The sequence below is a fragment of the Prenolepis imparis genome, unplaced genomic scaffold (assembly GCF_030444845.1).
Source record: "Prenolepis imparis isolate NDT839.2.m4 unplaced genomic scaffold, iyPreImpa1.0 SCAF_2, whole genome shotgun sequence".
Lineage (NCBI taxonomy): Eukaryota > Metazoa > Arthropoda > Insecta > Hymenoptera > Formicidae > Prenolepis > Prenolepis imparis.
The window spans coordinates 19,293,455-19,317,694 of record NW_028141160.1 but is presented as its reverse complement, the minus strand read 5'-3'; the positions used below and the strand labels follow the sequence as shown (position 1 = coordinate 19,317,694).

Here is a 24,240-nt window from a genome sequence, read left to right as displayed (position 1 = left end):
ACGCGAGACTCCGGTTCGCCTCCGCGAAATGCCGATACGGTGTCGCGTATATATACGAAGTCGAACTTGGATGACTCGTTCTCGCCATAATCGTGATCGCAGTAGGACGCGAGGAAAGTACGGGGCTCAAGGTTAATAATCCATATATACGAGTCGAAATTTAAAAAACGCGACTAATAAGACTCCGTTCCTGGAGAAGAGAAACGAACCCCACGTTCGAACGACGAGTCATCGATCGATGAGTCGCGTTCGACAATAACACTTGAAATATTAAAACCCACTGTATAAATGATGAGAGACGGACGAACATGTATATAGAGTATATCTTACGAATGTGCTCCAAAAATGACGTTGATTTATTTAACGGTACAGCACTAAATAAAGGGAGATTAATTAATCAAATCTGAAACGAAATATTTATAATTCTCGCATATAAAAGAAATGCAGCTTTTTTTCCTATATATCACCACTTCAATCAATTCATCAGTCGTATTAAATGCCGTTACAAGCCCGTTGCAAATACATAAAGGACACCTGCAACGTCAGGTGTAAAGGAAACGATGACGAGCACTATGCGCGCACCTACACATATATTAAATCGGAGCAGAACAATTCAAATTTTCTCCAACAATATACAGATTGTTGTGATTCGATACAATAATGAGTATATAGCTTCGAAATTTACGGGAGATGCAGAATTGATTTTAATACCTAAGAAATCCTCCGAGAAGCCGGTGCGAATCGCGATCGACGAAAACGATCCTGGCCACAAATCTATTCGTGACGCAAACAAGAGGACACTGGGCGCGTGTCCTGCGAAGGCGCGTGTTTACCTCTCCGGAAAAAGACCCCACCCAGCTCTCGCGAGCGCGACACAGGCAAATTGCGTAATTGAGGGAAAAAGGGAATCAGGGCCGAGATACCGCGAGGAGGAAGGAAATCGATGTAGGAACGTCGCGAAGTTTGTCACGTAACGCGTGCACGCGCGCAAGAGGGTTATAATATTTACTCACGGTATACGTGCGTCCTACTGCTGTCAGGCTCCAGGATGGTCGGCGGACGATCGCTTCCTCGCGAAACCGATGCCGTGCACGAATGTCCCGACGCGCTTCACCTCACCTCGCACACTTTTCCGCGGCGCGTGTCGGGCTGCGCCCTGTACGAATCCCTTCCGTCCACGCGACTCACAACGGCACCCGTCAAACGCGACACGCACCCGCCATGTTGCCACGGCGACGCCGGCGCCGCCTGGCGGCGCCTCGGTCAACTAACGAGCGCGCGAACTTTCAAACTACTCAAACCTTCAAAATTTTCCTCTCGTTACCGCGCTGGCGGATCTCGAAATTCTGAAGACTCGCTAGGAGAACCGATAAAAAAATTATCGTTATTATTTGTTAAATAAAATCATAATCGATAAATCGTTGATAAGAGACGCGAAAGACGAGACAATTTTTGCGGAAATTTTTACGGGGCACTCGTGACACGTGTTACGTTCCTTACTCATTCCCTTTTCCCACTTTCGATCGGGCGGATGTTTTCCGTGAGAATAATACGCGGGAAGTCGTCGAATCATCGTCGTTGCGTGATATCGGAGGAGGCGGATTCATTGCATTCTTTGGGCTTGGACACTGTCGTTATTTCTGCGGTAAGTATGCGTACGAACGCGCGTCGATCATTCGCAAGCCGAGGTTTATTGATCGCGACGATTATCGCGATCCTCGCGATTACAATACCGTCCTTTTTTACGCTTCCTCTGTGTTCGCAGGTACACGCACACGTATAAGCACGACTGACCACGTGGGCTGCATATACCGAGCTACATCACGTGATACTGTGTCATCTGTCGCATTGAGGAACGTGACCGGGACGACGAGACACGCCGGAGGCCGGAGGTTTCGACGAAAATCTACGACGCGCCGACGAGTCTACGAAAGAGGTTAGATTGCCGCTCGTAAATAGTATCACGTGCATTCGAAAATTGCGAATCTCGTTTCGAAACTTTTATAAGCGAAAGGATAAATGCAACATTGTCAATTGCATAAATCGTAATAATTTTAGGATTCCTTGTTAAATAAGTGGCAGCGCGCGATAGAAATACGATCTATATCACTTTACAATTGCTTGAGAAATGTTTTATGATGTTATAAAATAAGAGAATTTCCCACCGAAATATATATTGTCTGTGTATATAACGTCGATGCTCCGAGTCGAAAAATTATTTTGCGTAGCTTGTTAGGAAACTAGATTTATAAATATTCAAGGCTTTTTGAATTAAACTTGAAAAAGATAGGAAAATGTTGATGTTAGATAGCCTGTTCTCAGAGCACATATTTAGTACGAGATTTCAAGAAGAATTCAAAAAGTACTGGCACTCCCAGTCCGATTTTAAAAATGCCGATTTTGAAGTCGTATCGAAACCATTTAAAATTTGTCGAATATCAAATTTCCTAAAAGACGAGAGATTTATAGAGACTTTAAAGTGCGAATTGGAAAATTATGAACATAAACGCAAGGTTAGTGATCTTTATCAGTTTGAGAAAACTAACGATTTGTCTGATGCATCCGACTACTCTAGCAAGATGCTGTACCAATCTTTCCAGAAAGATTTGGCACTATGGATGGAACGCAATACGAACATTAAGCTAAACGAAACTATATCTATGTCAAGTGCTCGTTACTATGAAACAGATTATTTATTGTGCCATGATGATAATATGGCTGATAGGAGAATAGCTTATATATTATATTTATCGAAAAATTGGACAGAAGAGGACGGAGGTACTTTAGATCTTTTTGATGCGGATGAACATGGTTCACCTTTGAAAGTAGTAAGATCATTAATTCCAGAATATAATTCTCTCGTATTCTTCGAAGTTGTACACAATTCTTATCATCAAGTAGCCGAAGTAATAACCGACGACAAATGTCGATGGTCAATTAATGGTTGGTTTCACGGTCCTTTAAGAGAATGTAGTCCTAAACCGCCAAGAGTTCAATCGATAAGAAATTTCATAGAACCGAGCACCGCGGAAGTAGAATTAAGCTCTTGGATCTCGAAACGTTATCTATTACCTAATATAATGGACCAAATTCACAAGAACATTTCGAAAGCATCTTACACACTTCTTGAATGCTTCTTGAAAGAATCTGTATACAAGCAAATTATGAATGATTTGACGTCACAAGACATTAGCTGGCAGATGATTGGCCCTGCGGACATACGTCACTACGAGGTAGCCGACGAACAAACCTTACCAAAATTATTGAAAGACGTTTGCGATCTATTTAAATCTATCTCCTTCTTTAAACTGCTATGGAAATACACGGAGCTCGAACTTGTGCCTGACGAGAAGAGTAAGAGGCCTAAGATGACGATAGAATTGCAGAGATGGTCGGCAGGCTGTTATACATTACTGTACGATAAATCGCTATTGAATGATACCACAGATGAGATAGTAAAAACTCCTCAACTTAGCGACAAGTCGAGTACTGTAGCATCGGCTGGTGCATCGACCTCAAAGTCCTCGACCGAGAGCATCTTGAATGCAAATCAGAATAAAAGGAAAAGGACCGATTCGTCTTGTAAAACCGTGACAAGTTCGTCTAACAAAATGAAAGTAACTAAATATCTCGATACCCAATCTGACGTCAGCACGAAATCTCCGAATAAGGATCTCAAAAATGACGCGGACGCGAGCGATAGTTCTTCGCCTCAAGACGAGGAATCTCCTAGTAATACAGTAGGCAGTGACAGCGAGAATGATTCAATCGATGATGACAAATACAAGCTTGACGTTATGCTACAATTGCACACGTTAAACGATCAGGGCGTACCAAAAACAGAAGCTACGATAGATTTTGTAGATCCTAATAGAGAGGAAGGTACTTTACTTGAAATACCAGCGAAAGAAAATCATCTTTGTCTAGTTTATAGGTCATTGATGATAAATCGTCTTCAACAGTATCTTAATCATCACTTTGAGGGCTATTCTTATAATTTGATATGTTCGTATTATGAATAGTCGAGCATGTGATATGGTATTAGACTCTAGTTATAAATCGACTCTATCAATTATTCTGTCAAAAGAAATCTAAAAAAAGAAAGAAAAAAATTATTTTTTTGTCTAATTTTGTTAACGATCGAGAGCGACGTTCTTGGAAAAAAATAACAATATTTGCTTTGCGAACGAATTATAAATACATTTTAATAAAATTTATCATGAACAACAAATCTCTCTTTTTTTTTAATTTTTTTAATTTTTATTTATTTATTTTTTTTTTTTAGTAAAAGAACACGTTAGACATGACAGGTACGCATGGAAAAATTGCAAATATTATTCATAGAAAAGTTAGAAGATTATTTTAATAAACATCAAAAGATATAACACAGCAATGTTATAAATAAAAAAATTTATAGTACATAAATATATTCCGCGCGATTAAAATATTTCTTAATTCTTTTTAATTAAAAAAAATTTTTTTTTTATTTAAAAGAGTGAATCATATATAGTAAATATATTGTAATTAGAACAACACAAGCACGCGATTCGCGCGCGCCATTCTCCGGTTTTGTATAAAAAAGAATGATATTTTTAAAAAATAATATAAAGTTTAAACTCGATTAATATTTTGTGACAGAAATCAGCTGATTAAAGCGCTAATTTACTAATTAAATTTTTAAATAAAAAGATGTTATAGAAATTAAAATAATAATGTTGTAAATAATATGTTACAATACTTTAAACTCGAATAATATTTTTTGACAGAAATCAGCTGATAACTGTCAAAAATATTAATCGAGTTAAAACTATAACATAATATTTATAAAACATATTATTATTTTAAGTTTTAAAACACATTATTTTAAAATTAACGCTTTAATTAGCTGATTTCTGTCAAAAATATTAATAAGACGTTAATTTGTTAATTAAATTTTAAAATAATAATAGGTTATAAAATTTAAAATAGTAATAGGTTGTAAATAAATGTGTTATAATGTGTCTTATCTGCGATTAATATTTTCTGACAGAAATCAGCTGTGATAACTGTCAAAAATATTAATCGAATTTAAAGAATTATGACATGTTATTTAAAATATTGTTATTTTAATTTTATAACATATTATTTCAAAAATTAATTAGCAAATTAATGCTTTAATCAGCTGATTTCTGTCAAAAAATAGTAATCGAGTTTAAACAAACTTTATATTATTTTTTTTTTTAAATATCATTCTTTTTAATACAAAACCGAGGAATGGCGCGCGCATAGCTCGTGCTTGTGTTGTTCTAGTTGTAATAATATTTTTTGACAGAAATGTGAGCAGATAACTGTCAAAAAATTTTAATCGAGTTTAAAGAACTATAATATATTATTTAAAACATATAATTATTTTAATTTTTAAAACATATTATTTCAAAATTTAAGTAGCAAATTGACGTTTTAATCTATCAAAATAATAAAGTAAAAATTTGCTATCTAAATTTTAAAATAATATGTTATAAAAATTAAAATAGAAATATGTTGTAAATAATATGTTATAATACCTTATCTGTGTGTGTGCGATTAATATTTTTTGACAGAAATCAGCTGATATCTGTTAAAAATAATAATCGGGTTTTAAGTATTATAATATATTATTTCAAACATATTATTATTTTAAAATTTAATATGCGTTAATTAATGTGTTAAAAAAAATTATCGGTGCGTCAAGCATCTATTAATTATTTACAGACTTGCGAAAAGTTTGCGACGATCTTGCTAAGGTGAAGATTAAGATCGTAATGCAGAAAACATATATACAATCATTTATTGGATGCGGTATATATGTACATGACGTAAAAGAAAATCCTTTATTTCACTTGCGAGAGTCACAGCAAACATTTTCGAGATTCATGCAATCATAAAATCGGATGCGGGAAATCGCGCCAAGGGGGATGTTCGAGAGAAAAGTTTTCCCTCGAAACTTAAGATTCGCATTTCGAATATGTGTCGTCTGCGGTCAGATCGGAAACTTTTCTTTCGCCCATCCGCGCGAATTCGTGAATACGTGACATTCGCGATTTGCGTGTGCAAGGAAACGTAAAACGTAACATATCACACGAGGATTTTTGCGAGATCGATTGCGCGATTCTCTCGTTGCTCGTAAAATCTCGCGACTCGAGCCATTCCGTGAAGGAAACAGGGAGAGAGGAAAGAAAGGAAAGATCTCTCGAATGAAAAATGAAGGCTTACGCTCTGCGGTGATTACACTCGGTGGTTTCAGGTTCCTGCACTTGAATCCTGGGTCGTGGCAAGTTCACTTGTCCCGCATCCTTGGCTGCAATCTTTGACGTAACCTGACACGTGATAAACTGTTTTAGTGCAAAAGCCCCTACGGCGTCGCGAGGTCGTAATTTTGCGCAAACGCGAGTGGGTGGTTTGGAGACGCGTTAAGAGAGTTTACTTGCTCGTCGAACTGAATGAGGAAACTTTAGCTGCTCCGCGTTCCTCTCGCGTCGTCTTCTATTGCAAGAACGATCAGTTCGCCGGAAGTTATTAATGGGCGCACCTTCGATGCCGTTCCGTTCCGGGTGACTTCATCGGACATTCTTTAAGTGATCGTTAAATTCTAATTGATCGTTATTTAACGTTATCATAAGCAGATTCAAATAATTTATAACTATAAACTTGTCATATTTCTTTCTCGAAAAGCCACGTATATATTTTTACAAGAATTTTTAAAATTATTATCGCAAAGTGTTTTTTTTTCTGACATGCCAAATGTATTTATTGCTGCCACATGTTACGATTAATCTCGTCCGCAATTAAATTATCGACAATACGCGCGAATTGACCAAGTATGCACTTCCCCTATGTCATCGACAGATTCGTTACTTATGTAATGATGATATTGATTTATTGCGCGAGACGGGAACCGGGACCTTTATTCAGATCGTCGTCCGCAGATTACTAATCACCTGGGACGTGGAGGCAATCCCGGCCATTCGTTTCCGTAGCTCGTTCAATTGCAGCTCCTGCTGAAAGCTGACATCGCTCTCCTGCGACTCCTCTCGCCTACTGCTCTCGATCGATTCGGACGAGTACTCGACCTGGATCCAGGGACAAATCGTCGGCGACGATTGCAGCGAGCCCTTGCTTCCGGGTCGGGACAGGCGTGGGGAGAGTCGTCTCAATAGCGACACGAGTTTCGATCTAAGACGATACTTTTCTTAGCGATACGCAGAAAAGCGCGACGAGAGAAAAAGATTTTTACCAAGCATCTTTAAAAAAATAGCCTTTAATGCATAAAATTGAGAACTTTGCGGAATATTTCGATGCGTATCAAACAATTTTATTATCTTATCAATATAAATCCCGTAATGTGCACGTATCTCTCACAGACACAACTACGTCAAACGAAGACTATTTACACGACGCGTAGACTTTACAGACATTACTAATTATTTCACGTACGTGTAATCAATTTTCCGCGGCGAGTTGCATTTCCGCCGAGTTGCACATTTTCATCGCATGTCTTCCGAACATCATTACCCTTTTTTTTCAACAAATTAATTACCGTTTCCAACGTAACTGGCATTTCCCCGGTATATATATTTTCCTCGCTGCGTGTATGACTTCATCGCGATTCACCCGCTACATTCAATACTGAAATCTCCCTTCCTCTCTTCGTCATTAAACTTGCTGGTTTCCTCTTGACTCACGTCTTTACCGTTATACCTTTTCTACTCTCGTCTACCGTGCGAAACAGCCGTGCGGCCGCCCCGTTTCGAATGAGCTTATCATAAATTATTCGCTTTTGTTGCGTGTGTGCGCGAAACACGCGAGGTGCGCGAATTAGCATACCTCGTGCTCGGCGTTTGAAGATGATCGGAAGTGAGAGGCGCACTCCTGGAAAGCTGCTCGGCGCTCCGGGTCGCGTCTCTCCAATGGAGCTGATTGGAGCCGAAAGTGACAGATCTTCCTACCCTCCAGTCCAGGCTGCTACTCTGTCTGGCTTGCAGATCTGAAAAAAAATCGATCGTATGTGCAATGATTTATGTAAAAGCGAAGATTTTATGAATTATTAGGACTTTACTTAGTTGCAGCAGAGCGATCTTATATAAATCTCACGTTTGCATATATATATTCGCCTGAAAGTGATCAAATATTTACTCTTATGAAGAATAAAAAGAATTTTTTTTTAAATAAAAAAATTTAATCAGTTATATACAAGTATTATAACTTTTGAAAAGATTCAAGTGTCACAAGAATTAGGGAGAGAAAAATTTTATATCTGATCAAATTTAAAAAAAAAAGTAAATTGCTATTGAGGACTCGTCGAGCTCCCCCAGTTCGCTAACGATTTTATGAGTCACAGTTTAATGGATTACCTTGCTCGTTGGCGTTCTGGCCGACCCTCCAATCCAGAGAATTACTATTTCTATTCACGCTATAAATGTTATCACAGGATTTGGTGGCAAGGCATGTCGCGTGATGACGACGTCTCAGCAGTCTTGATACTGGTCCCAAGTTTCTACAAAAAATTCAGCATTTCTTAGGGATCGATGTTCTTTATCTCACATCAAAAATAAAATTAAATGTCGAAAACGCTTATCAGTACGACGTAAAGTAATATACCGAAGCACACACGCGATAAAAAAAATCAATCAGATGTTATCTCGGTATAAAAACTGTTTTCGCTCTATCGCGATAAGAAGATATCTCGTCGCTCTCTCGCGCGATCGAGCGATCGCGAATAATAAAATGTATACTAACTTCTTGAAGCGTCGCGTCTGCTCGATCGGCGGCTTGTTCTCGGCAGTCGGTCCGCTGGCCGTTTCCGGTTCCGGGCAGTAAGTGCCCACTCGCACGTGGCTGTATGTAGCGCGCAGCTGCACCCCGTCCAGCGGCCGGAAGTTGCTCCGCTCGATGGACGAGACGCGCACGATCTCGATCTTCGGCCGCGCCTCACCTCCGCTTTTCCTCTCCATCATCGAATGCTGAATGGTGTGGCGGTGTGTCGTCTTCCCTCGTCGACGACGAAATCCACCGACGCGTCGAGAGTTCAATTGCTCTCGACCTTATTGCCCGTTCGATCCTCCCACATTATGTCTCTCCGCATCACGGAGGGAAACCGCTGCGTCACGTCGAAGCCTTCGACATCACCTCGTGATCTTGTCTTCCTTATCTCTCTCTTTCTCTCTTACGTGTCTTTCTCTATTTCGCTCGTAAAAATCTCTACTCTTATTTCCACTCGCTTTTACAACGCGTCGTAATTATATAGGAGGACCAGAGAAAAAATACACGAAATATTCGCGTACGAAAGTCGCGTGTAAAACTGGAAATTCAAAGCCTACGATTTTTATTTCACATTTATCTTTTTATATCGACGGTATAGAAAAGAGATGCGAAGATCATTTCGATGCACGGTATATGTGTCGCCTTGGTTTACGCCCTTTCGGATCACAAAAGTCACCGGGATGATCGACGAAAGAGCGCGGTTCGTCTTCGCGTTCTCATCGATTGCGCTATTCACTTTGACAGTATATACCCACGTGGGCACGTTATGTCAAATCGGCGCAGTCGATCTTCCTCGCGCGCGAGAGAGAAGTGTCGGATCGCGGTTTTGAATTTTTCTTTTCCCGATCTCTCGCAATCTTTTTTTTTTTTTCTTTTTTGGTGTTTGGCGATATCACAATGGGTGGTTGCTTTTATCGGAGCGACGAGCACGTTCGATTCACCACCACGCAGGCCTGGCTCTCCTTTTCTCTCTCCCTTCTTTTTCTCCTTCTCCTTCTCTCTCTCCTTGCGTCGCGAGCCAGGAGGGAGAAAAAAATGCGCGGGTCACGTTCATTCATCCCACGGAGAATGCTACGACGTAATTATCACGCTGCGCGATCGCGACGCACGCGAGCAAGCGAGCACATACGTGCACATATGTACGCTCGCGCTACTCTTAATTGAAATGTTCACGCGTGTATGTGTGCGTGCGTGTCGCGAGATCTCGCCTTTTCTGGCACTTTTCAAATTAACGTTTATGGATCATGTCGTTTCACTCACATCGACACTCGTTCTCTCAATTATATCTTTTTTTTTTTTCGGTAAAAAAAACAGCCGAGAATTGTATCAAACACTTCCTATTCTTGCTTCCGGTATATGGTAATTGATGCTTTCCGGATTGACACAAACATACGGACACTTACATTGTTTCCACCTGTATCACTTCCTTATGTAAGGAAAAAAGAGAAAAAATAAATTGACAAAACCTCGATTCAACATAATCACATAAAACACTGTAATAAAAAAAATATTCGTAAAAAAATTATTTTAAACTACGTTGAATGTTAAAATCGTGTACATTCCTTGCTATTTAGATGAGATATTGCATTAAGGACATAAATATTGCTTGCAGGAAATGCAAATTTTAAAATTTTACTTATGTATAAAAAATCGACATTAAAAAAAATAATTATTATTCTTCACTTAACGAAGAATTTCCACGAGTTTTTTTCGCGGCATAAAAACTCGCTGCTTTAATTATACACACAATTACATGATGACTTCGCATACGTAAATGTAAGCGTGTGTGTGGGCGCGTTTAATTACAATATTTCTGCGCGTGCGATATATTGTTTCGCGATTGGAAAATCGAGCTCGGATATCAGAATGTCCTGCATGGCTACTGTTTAAAACTGATGGCAACACAATGAATGCGACTATTCACTATTCACACGACACGCGGTTCATCACGTCTCTTTTCTCTCTCCCTATTTTATTTCTCTATATCTAGAACGCGGCTTCCCCTCCTCTTTACTCCATAAAATGTAACGATGTTCGTCCGTTCGACCCAAATCGTGGTGCGCCACCCCGAATAATGCTAGTCGATCGACGCCGATCGAATTAATTTCGAGCGATGACGAGCGATGTCCCCTCGATTTTTCACGTGCGAAATCCCACGCGAGAGATGTAACGAAACCTCGATGATTTTACACGTCTTTAATTTCTAAAAACCTTGATCTTGATTTTATAATTAAAAAAAAAAACACATTGTTAGATTGTCATCCCTCCTCTTGTTTTTATTGTGATGCTATTCTGACAACGCGTCGCGATAATCTCGCTCGATCGCGCATTTAACCATTGACTTTATTTGATACTGACACTTGGACGATTTTTGTGATAAACAATTGATATCATCGTCGCGGTTTTTATCTCGCGAGCGAATTGCACTTAATTAAAATTTCCAGAGAGTAAAACTGAGACAATTATTCGAAAATGTCGTTCTCGGAAGACTCGCGTCGAAGCGTCGTCTCTCTTTTTGGTCTCTCCGTGTCCCAGTTCCCTTCCTCTCTCGTTCCGCAGAAATTCCATGGTACACTCGTATTCGGAAAGGTCAGACGTGTATGCTCTAAAATCGCGTGTTAAAGGGCTAAATTTATCCGCGACGAGGACGATACGGACGCGCGGCGGAGGTCCGGTTTTCCTCCATCTTTCCGACGTCAACGACGTTCAACGCCATGGAATTTCTCTGGGAACCAAAAAAGGGAAAGGTCACCGACACCGGAATTGAGTTGCGGGCTTTAATTGTCGCGTCGCGAACATAATATCGCGGAATTGCATTTGACAGGAGCGGGTGCGGAATGCGTTTCCGAGTTTTTCCTTTCCACGCGCGGATGCAAATTGCATCATCGCAAGGTCAGTATTCAAATACGAGATAATATACTAGTTCGCCTCGAGAATAAGAACGAAGAATTCAAGTACGCCGCGCTTTCAATTTGCGCGTTGCATTCATACATACGTGTGTTGCAATCTGCATAGATGCGCTCACGTGATAAAAATGCTTCTTTCAATTAAATCCAGTTACGTTGCCATTGTCGTTTATTTTTAATTTGCCTCTTCTCATTCAAAGAGAGTGCACTTCTCGGATTTTTAAGAGAATTCTTCTCTTCTTGTGAAGTGCTCTTTTCTCGACTGTTTCTAATTGAAAATGACTTATCTCGCGACGACGAACTTCGTATTATCTCTACTTGGAAATCGAACCAGTGTTTCTTTTAATTGCATCATCGGTGAAAACGGCAAGTCAAAGCAAAAGAAAAAGAAGAGATTTTTTTCTCGCGAGGATCTTTTAATAGTTCTCGTTTAATCCAAGGGAATGATTTTGTGCAATGCAACGTTAAATTAACCGGTTGTAATCGACGACGAACGCCTGAAAAGTCGTTTGCAGAATGAAGCTACTGTGCTGAGCGATTGTAGGCGAATCGTCGACGTGGTGGGTTTAAGTCGATGCTTTTCGACGCGTCATTCCTTTCGTGTCTCTTCGTTTATAAGAGTTAGAAACCAAGAAGATTCTCTAAACAAAGTTTTCAATACAAAGTAAAAGACAGGTGAAAATACGAAATAAATTTACGAAGATATGGACTTGGATTTTGTAGAGATGTGACATTTGAAATTTTGTGAAGAAATATGACGAACATGTCAGTAGAATTGATCGAAATTATGAACCTAGATTATTATATCTGATCAAAATGTAATAATCTTAGTTCATAATTTTCATAATTTTTTATCAACTCTACTCATACGCGTTACATTTCTCTACAAAATGTCAAATGTCAAATGCTCCTTCATAATAAAGAACAGGGATAATCAAACTACTGAAAAAGGAGGATTTTTTTCCAGCCACGAGAGAGAAGTAATTACAACGGATAGGCTTCTGCGAAGTCTCGTTGTGGAGTCTTTTAAAACGGATTGCGAAGCAGTACAGCGTGAAGAAACGAGTTTGTTGTTGCGCTGCTTGCGCTTACCGTTTTGACACTACCGACTTCAAGAATGGCAGCTTCGTTGCTGTCATTTACGACGAAGGGATTCAGATACTAAATGCTAAATTAATGAGTCGCGCAAAGGAAGGAGACTATTGTGCCAGGCTATATGTCGCGAGGTTGCATCGCGACGCGACGTGGGCGAAGATTTCGTAAGGCGCGGTCTGATCATGCACGAGCGGAAACTACTGCGTGACTTAAACGGTGTAGCCGCGACCTGACATTTACGCGCGAATGACACGTTGTGTTCTTATCGGTCTTATCGTGGGTAATCTCCAGAGCGTTACTCAACGATGTCTCGTGTTGTACAATCCGTCGTCGTCGTTGAACCGTGACGAAAGGAAAATAGCTATTACTTCGAGGTATATTTTTAGAGCCACATAGCTAGTATTAAAGCTGTCCCCGATATCAATTTTTATATTTCGAATGCGAAACGCGGAAGTAAAAAATTAAAAAGAGACAGAGAAAGAAATAAATGAGCCGATAATCAGGTCCAAAATAAATGATGCAATCACAATATCCCTTACATTGATAAAATTAAGATGTGCGTATATGTAAACGAAAGAAGTACCCGCTTTTTTAACATAGAACACTATATACGTCGCGCGTAAGATGGGGGAAAAAACGCAAGATTAATGTCGCAGAAATTAGGTGTCGGACGAATGAGGCCGCTGGATTTTGAAAGGAATCCTCGAATATAAATGTGTAAACGGAGAACCGCACACACTTGTGCACCGTAGGCGTCGGCCGTTGTACGTCCACGCTCCGCGCGTCGCCGGGATTCACTGCTTGCGCCGCGTCGATCCGCTCCGCTCCGCTCCGCTCCGCGCGCGACGAACGAAGAGGAAGGGGAATGGCTCTCCGTCAACTCTATTACACATCGGTGGCTTTTTGGAGCGGTGAAGAAAAATGTGTAATTAAAGCGTAGCTATCTATGTAGCTGTGTCCCGGCGAGCGTTATGCTTTAGCAGGCAATGGGACGATGATGAGGGAGGATTACGCGCGCGCGCGCGCAAGCTCTAGCTTAAGATGTCTGATTATTCGAATATTAGGATATTACCGCTGCTACGAAATTCTTCGGTGGTTCTTTTTTTTTTTTTTTTTTTTTTTTTTTACGTCCGCGACACGATGAAACGATACAATAAGGTGCTCAAAAGCAGGCCACATTCTGTTCTGTCATTTCTCATCTAATGTATGCTACATCTCTCATCTCTTTTATCTATTGTATACATGTATACTTTAATTCTTCGAATATATATGACACAACATTCTAAATTTCCGTCTGGAATTGTAGATTATTTAGAATAAATTGTAAAGAAAAAAATTTCAAACTCATCACAGAGTTCGCGTGCAAGTTCACAATGTAAAGTAGCTCGTTAAATCTAGGAATAAAAAAAATGAACGTCAACCCTTTCGAGACACACGACAAATATGCATATGCTTGCCGTGAGAAAGTTCTCCTATTCGTTCTTATCTATCGGCTTTAGGATCGACGATGGATCGGTCCTTCCGGGTGGAAAATGCTGCAATATAGCGATATGGGCGGTTAGTATTGAATTACCTGCGGCGCACTTGCCAAGGGTGCAATAAGCGCTTTTAAATCGCTATACGTGATGTTTATCGGCGTGATGTCAAGTCATGCCGCTTTTATTTCGTCTCGTCCATCCAGCGCAAGTCTTACAACGGGCTTTCCTTCTTACACGAAAATTACGATGTGTGCTCGTAATACGTCTCTAATACTACAATCTTGCGTCCTCCGTCAATTATACGAATCCGTTTTGCATATTATATAGATCCAACCACGGAAAATGCATTTTCCCGTTATCCCGCGTATTGCGACTGTCAGACTTTAATTCGCATCGAATTTCTGTCGTTTTCCGTGAGAAAAGCGTACCTGTTTACGCGTATTTCTATTTATATTTGTATCTGATATATATACATATATACAGAAATAAAGGGAGGAGAAATGAGAGAAATTCAATACATAAATATATGCGAAAAATTCCGTCAGCCGAAATACTATATTAAACGAATAACAAATATATCATTACAACTTGTCAGATAAGTATACATTGTGCGACACTTTAATGAAGAGATCGATATAGAATAAATTCGTATGACAGAGAGAGTTAAATTAAATTGCAAAATAATTAAATTAAATTAGGTTTCTATTTTTACTCAGAATGAGAAATTTAGAAAAATTAAACAAAGAATATATATTTATATTTTTCGATAACACGAGAGAAGAAAAATTGCGTAGACTTACTTTGAGAATAAGTTATCTATTGTGGGACCGACGAACCGAATTATAAGGACCTTTTAATATTAATCAGCAGAATAATCGACCCGCTTACTTTTATCGGAGCACCCATTCGCTCGGAGGATCTCTCTTGCGCGTAGAGAGATGCGAAATGTACCATAAATAAATCCATTATCTGGTCATCTTCAGCTGATCACCACGCGCGATCCATCCCTTCCTTCCTCGCCATCGTCGTAATAATAATTTTACGAAACGGTCCGAGTTCCGCGACGGTTGCGAAAGCGTTTTCACGACCGACGAAGAGAGAATTCCGCATCGCGGAATCCTGTCCTGAAATATACCGAGCGTGTATGTAACACGTGTTTTTACGACGTTGAAACGCACGTGCCGATCTTATTGTTTCTGAAGAAACGTTTGTTTTTGCTCCGATTTTTACGCGAAAGCAGCAAAACGCGATAAAGTATCTAAATAAAAATACTACAGATCTAGAAGAATTTTAAATATGAAAAAAAAAAGTAGAAAATATTCCTTATTAAAGCACAACGAGAAATAATCAAGATCCTACAGAGATTATGTAATGGGCGTAGTTACGAGACAATTAAGGTGCTAAACGAGCAAGTCGTAAAATGTTTTCATGGAGGAATGACTGAGAGAGATAAGTAATTAAGGGTAATTAATTCCGATTAAAAAAAACGGGATCTGATTTTAGATAACTCTAATCTATTTCACGTGCAAATTAATCAGCGGAATACGCGTAAACGCCCTCCTACGCATTACGTTGCTTATGGAATGTTGCATTATGCGTCGCGCATGCTGGAAACCACTGCAGCAACGAAAGCAGCATCGCCGTCGTCAGCAACGCAAATCGGTATAGATATTATATATTTTCGAAGTCGAGAACGCGCGCGAAACGAATCCAAAAATTTCTACCAGCTCCGAAAAGTGTCTAATGCCAATAATGCACGTCGAGATGACACAATGCAACGCGCGACGCGAAATAGGTACCGAGTATCCACAATAGGCACATCGTATACGATGCAACTGCATCGGGAATATAATTAATAAATAAATAAAAAAATAAATAGAGAATAAAAATAGGGAAATTGCGTATCCAGAATGTTAAATCCAGAAAAAAAATGTATATATAAAATAAGAAAAAAATCAGACGAGAGACGATTTTAAAGATACGATATATACGCGGCTATACAAAAACTCATTCAGCGCGTTGCATCGCGACGTCCCGCCTCGAGATACGTACATCAGTATCGCGACGACGCATTTGGCGGTATCCTGCGGCGACGTCATCGAGGGATGATGCTGTTTGCTGGGTCCTACCGGCAGATCGACGGCCAGACGGTGGTCAACCCTTCCGCGAGTCGCCTACATGAGGGATGGAGACGCTCAACTCCCTCGGGCCATCCCCTGGAGGGATACACACCCTCGTCGGCGTTCACTCCAACGCAACGCGAGATACCGTAAACACTGTCGCTCCGCGGATGGACCTCCGGATATCGCGAGCGTTTCCGGGAACGACGGCGTCCTCTTTCTCCGTCGAGGTGTATATATGTATGTGTATATGTATACCGTTCTATTTATGTATGTATAAAAGGCGCGTTGTGTGCGACACGAGAATTCCCTCTCTTTCTCCGCTCTGTGTCCGGTTTGTTCTCTCGGGAAAGCCGCAAATAGTTCTCTCTCGCGGCGGATATAGAGAGGCTGGGTTTTTACATATACGTCCCTCTTTTTTTAGCGAGAGGGAGAGAGACGGTGGTCTCGCACACAATAAATGAAAGACGGACGGGGAGAGGCAGAGAGCGAGAGATAAAGAGAGAGGAATGGGAAAGAGAGAGTGTGTGTGTGTGTGTGTGTGTGCAGCATCCCTCCTCGCCTCCCTCTCTGCTCGTCGGCCCTCCCGCCTCTTCTGGTACTTCGATCGCGACCACCCGCGGGATGCTGTGTCGACTACTGCACGAGAGATGCGTCGAGAAAATCCCTACGCCCCTTCGTGCCCCTCCCGGCTTCGCGGACTATCCTCGCTGCATCGGGCCTGCGCTCTTCCGATGACGTCACACAGCGACGACGACGACGTCGCGACGCCGAAACGCCGCGGTGCACTTTGACCGAATTAACATTTTTTTGTATCTCTAGAGTAAAAAAAAACATGTACAATTAAATTGTGTTCGCAATAGAATTATTACATATCTTAGAATTAAAATATCTTGTATTATAAAGAAAATTATCTCGTAATAAATAGAGATTCGCAAACAAGAGTTCGCAATAACAATTAAAGATAATCGGCCGAAATCGATGCGCACCGCATTATTGTTAAGAAAGAGTAATCGCCACATCGTGGTTCACTTAATCTTTATTTCATATTTGTACACGCCCTTAGCATGCCACATACAATCAATATAATACAGTCCAACGCAGCCAAGGTAGAAGTAAAATACAAAAAATATATATATTTATATATTTATATATATATATTTATATATGTATTTATATACTCTACGCCGAGAGATATTATTGTTACCACGATGTGTGTGTGTGTGTGTGTCTGTGTTTTATAACGTTGAATATATTAGATGGATAGTTAGCTAAGAGTATAATACAAAGAAGAGTGCTGTGGATACGATAGGACACGTAATTCGGATTGAATGTGGTGCGATTTCGCGCGGATCGCAAGCGGGATCTTTCGCGCTTGTCGATCTGTGTCTCTCTTTCTCTCTTTTTTTCTTTCTCTCTGACCATGATCTCGATTAATAAAAACTCTCACTCGGTCAACTATATAAATGTATAAACTAAAAGAAAGCAAACGTATGCTTCCCTAGAAATCGAAAATCACAGTTCGGCGCCATTTATCCGTCCGTAATCTACATATGTATACATATATACGCAGAGGAACGGAAGAACGAATTTATTTAGCGTCCGACCTTCGCGCGAAAGCGCAGAAGTCTCTTCTAGCCGGGTTGTTGTTAAGTATGGCATATGAGAAAGGTCCGACCGCGCGCGAATTCGGGAAATTTCTTCCGCAAACGTTTTCTCCGAGCAATCGTCTAATTACGTCCCGTCACCGTATCTCGCTCGCATCCCGAGCTTTTATCTCGCAATTTTTCTCGCTCGTTTAAAGCGTGCCGAGACCTCTTGTTGAGGCCGATTGGACAAAAAAATTATTAACTACTTCTATCTCGGTGAGAAATGAAATTACAACGAATTCGCTGATTACAAGTTTAATCCCGGGAGTAGTAAAAAAATATCCCGCTAGTAATAATAACGTTTAGACACTCTCTCGCTAGGAAGCTTAAATAAAATCCACTTAAAAGTATAGAGAAGAGAGAAATTTATATAAATAACAATTCTCTGTCGAAGATTGTAACATGTGTGAATCTCGTCCAACTGCTAGCGGGTTAATACTCTTAGAGATATTAGATGATATAATTTCATACATAGTCTGCATATACAATTCTTTGACCGTCAATAAAAGACGGTCACCAGAAAAGAGATCTTTTCAATCAAACGAATGATTGACATTACTGGACGTAAAATCGATCGCTACTCCGCGGGTTTGATCCGACAATTCTTTTTTCTTTCTTTCTTTCTTTCTTTCTTTCTTTAACATATATACTGCTTACACAGCCATAAATTTTCTCAAACTCGGCACAGAGACGCCTTCGTCGCGATATTCTAACGCGCAGATGTAACCGGTAAGCATTTATGGCAGCGTTATGAGGCCTGCTTAGGGTATTGCGATCGCCGTAAAAATGTAAAGAACTTAACCCAAAAACGATGAAATAACGACAATAAGACAATAGTTTCATAAGAGTCAAACAATGTCAAGTCTTGTCAAGCGGTTTTCTCGCGGTCGCCGTAAAAGGGATTCCTTATTCGCACGATTTAAGACGAGAAACTGGAAAAAATCGTTTGATCAATTGACATACGATGACTGTATTAACAATATAACGTAAATGAATAATTAACGTAACTCAACTAAAAATAAAATCGATACATATCGCATACTCTGACTTACTTCTCATCTAGGCGGGCAGCAGGAAAACAAAACGGAGAAAAGGAAAAGGCGGTGATAGAGCAAAGATTTTTATAGAATACACCATACTATCGTATTCTTTTTTTAGTTTATTACAAACATAATCCAGATTAGCGAAAAGCAGACTCAATTGAAAAAAAAAATTAATAAAATTGTAATTGACGCAATAATCATTTTATAACATAATTAAGTCCCTTTGCCATTTCACTTTTAGATTTTTGCCATTAATTGACGTATCCCTTTTTACATATATTCGTCATTATCCCTCTTCTTTCTCACTCTTGCTCTATCACCCTCTTGTATCTCTCTTTACACAATTGTTTACGCGGGATGGTTCTTGTATTCCGTCAGAACACATGTGTTCTCATTCGCGAGACTTTTCTCCGACCCCACCCCGTAGATGTGACATATTCTCTATAATTCCTCTATCTTTTACGTGTGTGTGGAATATTTTTTTCTCTCTCTATATTTTATAAAATACATTAGTTTACAAACAACGTGGATTAAGTGTCGACGCCCTGCGCGGGAGTCATCGCAGCTCAGACTCGATCGTGGAAATTAAGGAGGAACATGGGAGGGAAAAGGGAGTGAATTCGGGAAACGTGTGCATAACGCAAGTTGAGTTTGGAAGAACGGCAGTACTCAAGTTTCGCGTAATATATATTCGGTCGCTACCGCTCGAACGTGCTGCGTATTCAAAGTTCAAGAAACTCTCCTCGTACACTTCCTCATTTAATAAATTCCGCCTCGGATCGATTGTCAAGTCGTTCCACGTCACGCTCTGTCGAAAGGGATTGAAATTTTTATTTATATAAAAGACGCTTCCTGCGATATTAATTTCTCTATCGAACTATTGGATCGCGAAATTATTATTACAATATCCGACAAATAGTATACGAGCTTTTTAACAACATGTTAATGTGAAACGATTCGGATATTATTCTTAAGTTAACGATGTATACGGATATTTCAAGGCGCGACAGAGAAAGATATCGATGTGTTTTTCGCACACGGATGTTATATGTATACTCGGAGACGATAGAATTCTAAGGTAGCATTTCTCGACGATTTCCAAGTGGGATTTTCACACACAACTAGAAATTAATTACATATATTTAAAACGGTACTATGTGTCGCGTATGGGGAACTGCTGGCTGAAAGCTGTAACGGTTTTACCTGTAATTTTTTACGCAACAAGCGGAAACTACACCGACGAAACGATAAAAGCTCTCGATAAATTTGTAATCGCAATATTACCTATAGCCTATCATCTATCATCCTTTTCAATGACGACAGATGACCACGGAAAGAAAAAGGGACCTTTTTTTCTCTTCGTAACAAGATCGTTTAACGGAGCTGTGCGACCGATTGGCAAAGACGTCGATCAAGAACAATAAGACTATTTCTTATCGCGCTACATACATATTTACAGTTCCTCTAGCATCGCGCGCTAGAGCGCCTTTTTCCTTCGCGTCCGAAACGTGCACTAGCGCGTAGGAAGCAATAGGAAGGAATCTATTCAGAGAACACATCTTTTTCTTTCGCTCGACTGCTATAGAGAATAAGTTTTCTTATCGGAACACACTACTAAATAAATACACTGTCTGTAAAATCGGTAGAAGCGCCGCTTTTAAAAGCTCCACAGAAGCTTCAAAAGAACCTTTCTCACGTAGATTACGTCGATATACTCGATATAGTGCGATAGTGCACGTTGCGGACGCATCTACATTGAAGCAAGACCAAGTCATCGAATACTTTTCATCTATCCGCTTTGCCTTTGAGTCTGTACAATTTTGTTTTGTTGTCGCATTCGCCAGATATTCGATATTCGCGCTGAACGTGGAGAAGGTTTAAAAGATTTTTATTAAGTTATCACGTAATAAAGATTGCAATTTAACCTTCTTGCAAACACGTTGCAGTCTATCTTTCGCCTACTCGTAATTGATTGCTAGAACATTATCTTTTTTTTCTCAAAATAAAGTTTGAAGCTATTAAATACACATACTCTACATTCTTTCTGCAATTAATCTACTAATAATGAAGAACGTTTTATGACATAAAAAGCTGCAAAGAAATCAATCGACAGTTCCGTATAGCTAATGAATGAATTTTATTGATATTAATAAATTATTGATATTAATATCTTAAATTATAATATTAAAAACAATATATTTTTAGCGACAAGTCGCTCTATTGATTTAAATATATAATTCAATTTTTTCCTATTATAAAACAATTTCATCTTCTCTTTCGAAGAGAGCATACAGTTGTCATTAAATATTTAAAACTAGATTTGAAAAAAGTCGCCGATAAAAATTCTATGATGATTCGATTCGTAATTGAAAGGAACTGTCGATCGACGAACTGACACGGAAAAACGTGTAAATGTAGGACAGTTGAATTGAAAAGTTCGAGAAAGGATCGATGACAATAGACGAGAGTAGGAACTGCAAGAATACTGGCACAACGTTTCACGTGCATCTGCCGTCGTCCACGTATATTTTTATCATATGGCGAGGTAGGTAGGTGGAGATAGATAGATGAAAATGGGGCGGTTCAGTATAGACTACTTCGTAAAGCTTCGATAGACTTCGTTGTAGTACGGTCTTTACAGATTATAACGAGGGAGGGGAAGAGCGTGAAAAGATGTTGGGGAGGATAGGCATATAACGAACGCATTTCCCTCGCATCTTTGCGTTTTCACGCATTCATCGGAGTCGTCGCTATTCAACGACGACGTGTTCGGCTCGTATTGATTAGCAAATTGATAATCGAGAAAAATAACGAATGGCTTTACAACGTCAGTATATTCTGGGACCACAGTCTCTTGCGGACCTTCGTCCTCTCGCGTCCCTACGTATCCCTTAAACAGAGAAGCACGTTGATTTTTTTCTGCGCGAATCCGCCGTAATAAATATACATATACGCTCGGGGAAGAGAGAGTATTACCTCAGAATAACCTTCTCCATTAGCATAGACAGGCGTCCTTCCGAATGATTGGGCGGAAGTAGGGCCTTAATGAGTTCGCGAATAAGAGACTCCGTCATGCCTGGCGACGTGCGTTCCGCCGATTCGAAAGCGCCTCGCAATTCTTCTATAACACCGCCATTCTTGCTACCGCTACCACCTTCGCCATTATTGTCTCTTGCCGAATATTGGTGCTTTCGTTGAAGCTGCAGGATTGCCAAAAACATGAATCATTGCCGTAAAATGTGTGTACATATTATACTTTTATAATTCTACATATAATTCATTATATACCTCGGAAAGCAAAGGCATGACAACACCGGACAGAGCGACGCTTCGCGGATGCTTGAGTTCCTGCGAACTTCTAGGCCTCTGCTTATCCTCGCCGGGTCTGTGATCGGCCATCGAAGTGATGGGCACTTCCGGCTTGCTGTTTCTCCTCTTTTCCCGCGTGTTAAAATCCCTGCTAGTTCTATCCCGATCTCTGCCTTCCCTGTCTCGTTCTCGCTCCCTGACACCTTCTCTCTCGCGACCGTCACGTATCTCCTTCGGCTCTCGGAGCGTAGATTCTCGGCTCGAATCACGATAGTCTCGCTCGTCTCGTTTCTCTCTCGTATCCACCGGTGGTGGAGGCGCAGCTTCGTGTGGTCGGGACTAAAAAAAAAAAATATAAATGTAAGCATAAAAACAATGAAATATCGCTCAATGAAAATCGATCGCATGTAGAACGATAACATACCGGCGTATGTTTCGCTTGACCATCGCGCAACGAGTCTCTTGACTCGCTTCTGTAATGATTAAGCGTGGTGTCCTTCGGCGGTGATCGCGAAGCACCGTTCGCATGCGGTTTGCTCGGTTGGCTGTGATTAGAGGACCTGTGATTCGTGTGCGTTAGGGTCAAGGATGCGGGCTGCTCGTCCAGTGGCAACATAGGCACCACGGATCCTTTGACCCCGTGCGGGCCTTTCACCGTCATTATCCACGGCTCGTCCATGTCGCTGTCTTGCTTGGATTCCTCCCTGAACACCGTGTAATACAGCATGTTACAATTTACTACCGCGCTCTTCGGACGTAACTTATTATACCGCGCGCGATTGATAAATGGCTCTGAACTGGTTTTTTCTCTTCTTATACGTTCGAGATATAAATTTATTGTGGAATTAATGCAGCAGAAAAAAAGTTCTCAATGTACGTAACACACTGAGGATAACTGGCAGCCAGTTTTTACTTTCATAAGAAATGCGCGAACCGAGATACTCACGAGTCCGAATTCTCACTCTCGGTCTCCGACTCTTCGCTGCGCTGCGACTTCCACTTTTTGTACCTATCGATCAGGTCGATTAGATACGAGTTCTTCTTCGCCTTTCTGATAAACTGGAACTTTAGCAACTCCTTTGCTGTCGGCCTCTATACAAGCACAATACAACAATTGATGAATAAAAGTTCAATCGTGTTTTCTCTCGTCGAGTTATCTGATTTTGTAAATTAAATTTCTATTGTATTGTCTACTTTGCTATTTTGTTCAAGTCACTTTTTTGATAATCGTAATAAAGATATCAAACTGTTTAACAGCATCAAACACATTTCTGAATAGACAAGATTAATCGGCTAATGACTCGAAACGCGAACAGCTATTCACGTAACGGTGCACTCACGTTTTCAGGGTCCTTATTGAGGCAGGCTTCGACAAACTCCTTGAACTGTTTCGTGTAATTCCCGGTCAGCTGCGGCGGATTGTTCTTGGGTATTAGGAAGAGGACCCTCATGGGATGCAGCTCGCTGTTGGGAGGTTCCCCTTTTGCAAGCTCGATCGCCGTGATGCCCAGAGACCAAATGTCAGCCTGCAGAATAATCGCTCGTGAAGCTACTATTGGCACAGTCTAATGAAGCGCTAACGATACGCTAATGAAAACGTGACCGCGCTACTTTTGGAGATAATTTTCCAATATGACATAAAGCGCTTCAGAAAAATGAAGAATAAAAAAGAAAAACCGAGCATTAAATGATTAAAAAGTTGGTTTTATATTTATTAGTTAAATATTTATATTTTATAATATTATATACTTATTAGTTTTATATATTTTTATATTTTATAAACTTATTAGTTTTATATTTATATTTTATAAACAATTAATGATAATATAGGAATATGAATAAAAATATTTATTTTTTTTTCA

The 24,240-nt window shown here is 40.1% G+C and overlaps 3 protein-coding genes and 1 long non-coding RNA gene across 12 annotated transcripts in view; 2 read left to right on the top strand and 2 right to left on the bottom strand.

Moving 5' to 3' along the window:
- LOC145932556 (uncharacterized) overlaps positions 1-8,972 on the bottom strand; it is a 32,760-nt gene extending 23,788 nt beyond the window's left edge. For all 3 annotated transcript variants that reach the window (XM_083031566.1, XM_083031567.1, XM_083031568.1), the window contains exons 1-5: positions 8,755-8,972; positions 8,370-8,512; positions 7,843-8,002; positions 6,957-7,191; positions 6,232-6,335 (exon numbers count right to left, since the gene is read on the bottom strand). In XM_083031566.1, the coding sequence (XP_082887692.1) occupies positions 6,232-6,335; positions 6,957-7,191; positions 7,843-8,002; positions 8,370-8,512; positions 8,755-8,972 (860 nt within the window). The remainder of the gene's footprint in view (positions 1-6,231; positions 6,336-6,956; positions 7,192-7,842; positions 8,003-8,369; positions 8,513-8,754) is intronic.
- LOC145932560 (uncharacterized) lies at positions 1,462-24,235 on the top strand. 4 transcript variants are annotated; one of them, XR_014424735.1, is made up of 3 exons: positions 1,462-1,645; positions 1,766-1,936; positions 16,802-16,915. It is a non-coding gene; the product is annotated as an uncharacterized LOC145932560 (long non-coding RNA). The 4 variants fall into 4 exon arrangements; XR_014424734.1 differs by lacking the exon at positions 16,802-16,915 and adding an exon at positions 12,652-12,785; XR_014424732.1 differs by lacking the exon at positions 16,802-16,915 and adding an exon at positions 6,945-7,050 and having other exon boundaries at positions 1,463-1,645.
- On the top strand, positions 1,943-4,331 carry Sud1 (Prolyl 3-hydroxylase sud1). The gene has a single exon (XM_083031575.1). The coding sequence runs from the start codon at positions 2,295-2,297 to the stop codon at positions 4,020-4,022; it is 1,728 nt and encodes a 575-aa protein (XP_082887701.1). The 5' UTR covers positions 1,943-2,294; the 3' UTR covers positions 4,023-4,331.
- Positions 17,399-24,240, bottom strand: part of Gckiii (Germinal centre kinase III) — a 91,891-nt gene continuing 85,049 nt past the window's right edge. For all 4 annotated transcript variants that reach the window (XM_083031574.1, XM_083031573.1, XM_083031570.1 and 1 more), the window contains 6 exons: positions 23,719-23,904; positions 23,325-23,470; positions 22,803-23,082; positions 22,358-22,717; positions 22,046-22,269; positions 17,399-21,959 (listed from right to left, as the gene is read on the bottom strand). In XM_083031574.1, coding sequence (XP_082887700.1) covers positions 21,950-21,959; positions 22,046-22,269; positions 22,358-22,717; positions 22,803-23,082; positions 23,325-23,470; positions 23,719-23,904 — 1,206 coding nt within the window. In that variant the 3' untranslated portion in view covers positions 17,399-21,949. The remainder of the gene's footprint in view (positions 21,960-22,045; positions 22,270-22,357; positions 22,718-22,802; positions 23,083-23,324; positions 23,471-23,718; positions 23,905-24,240) is intronic.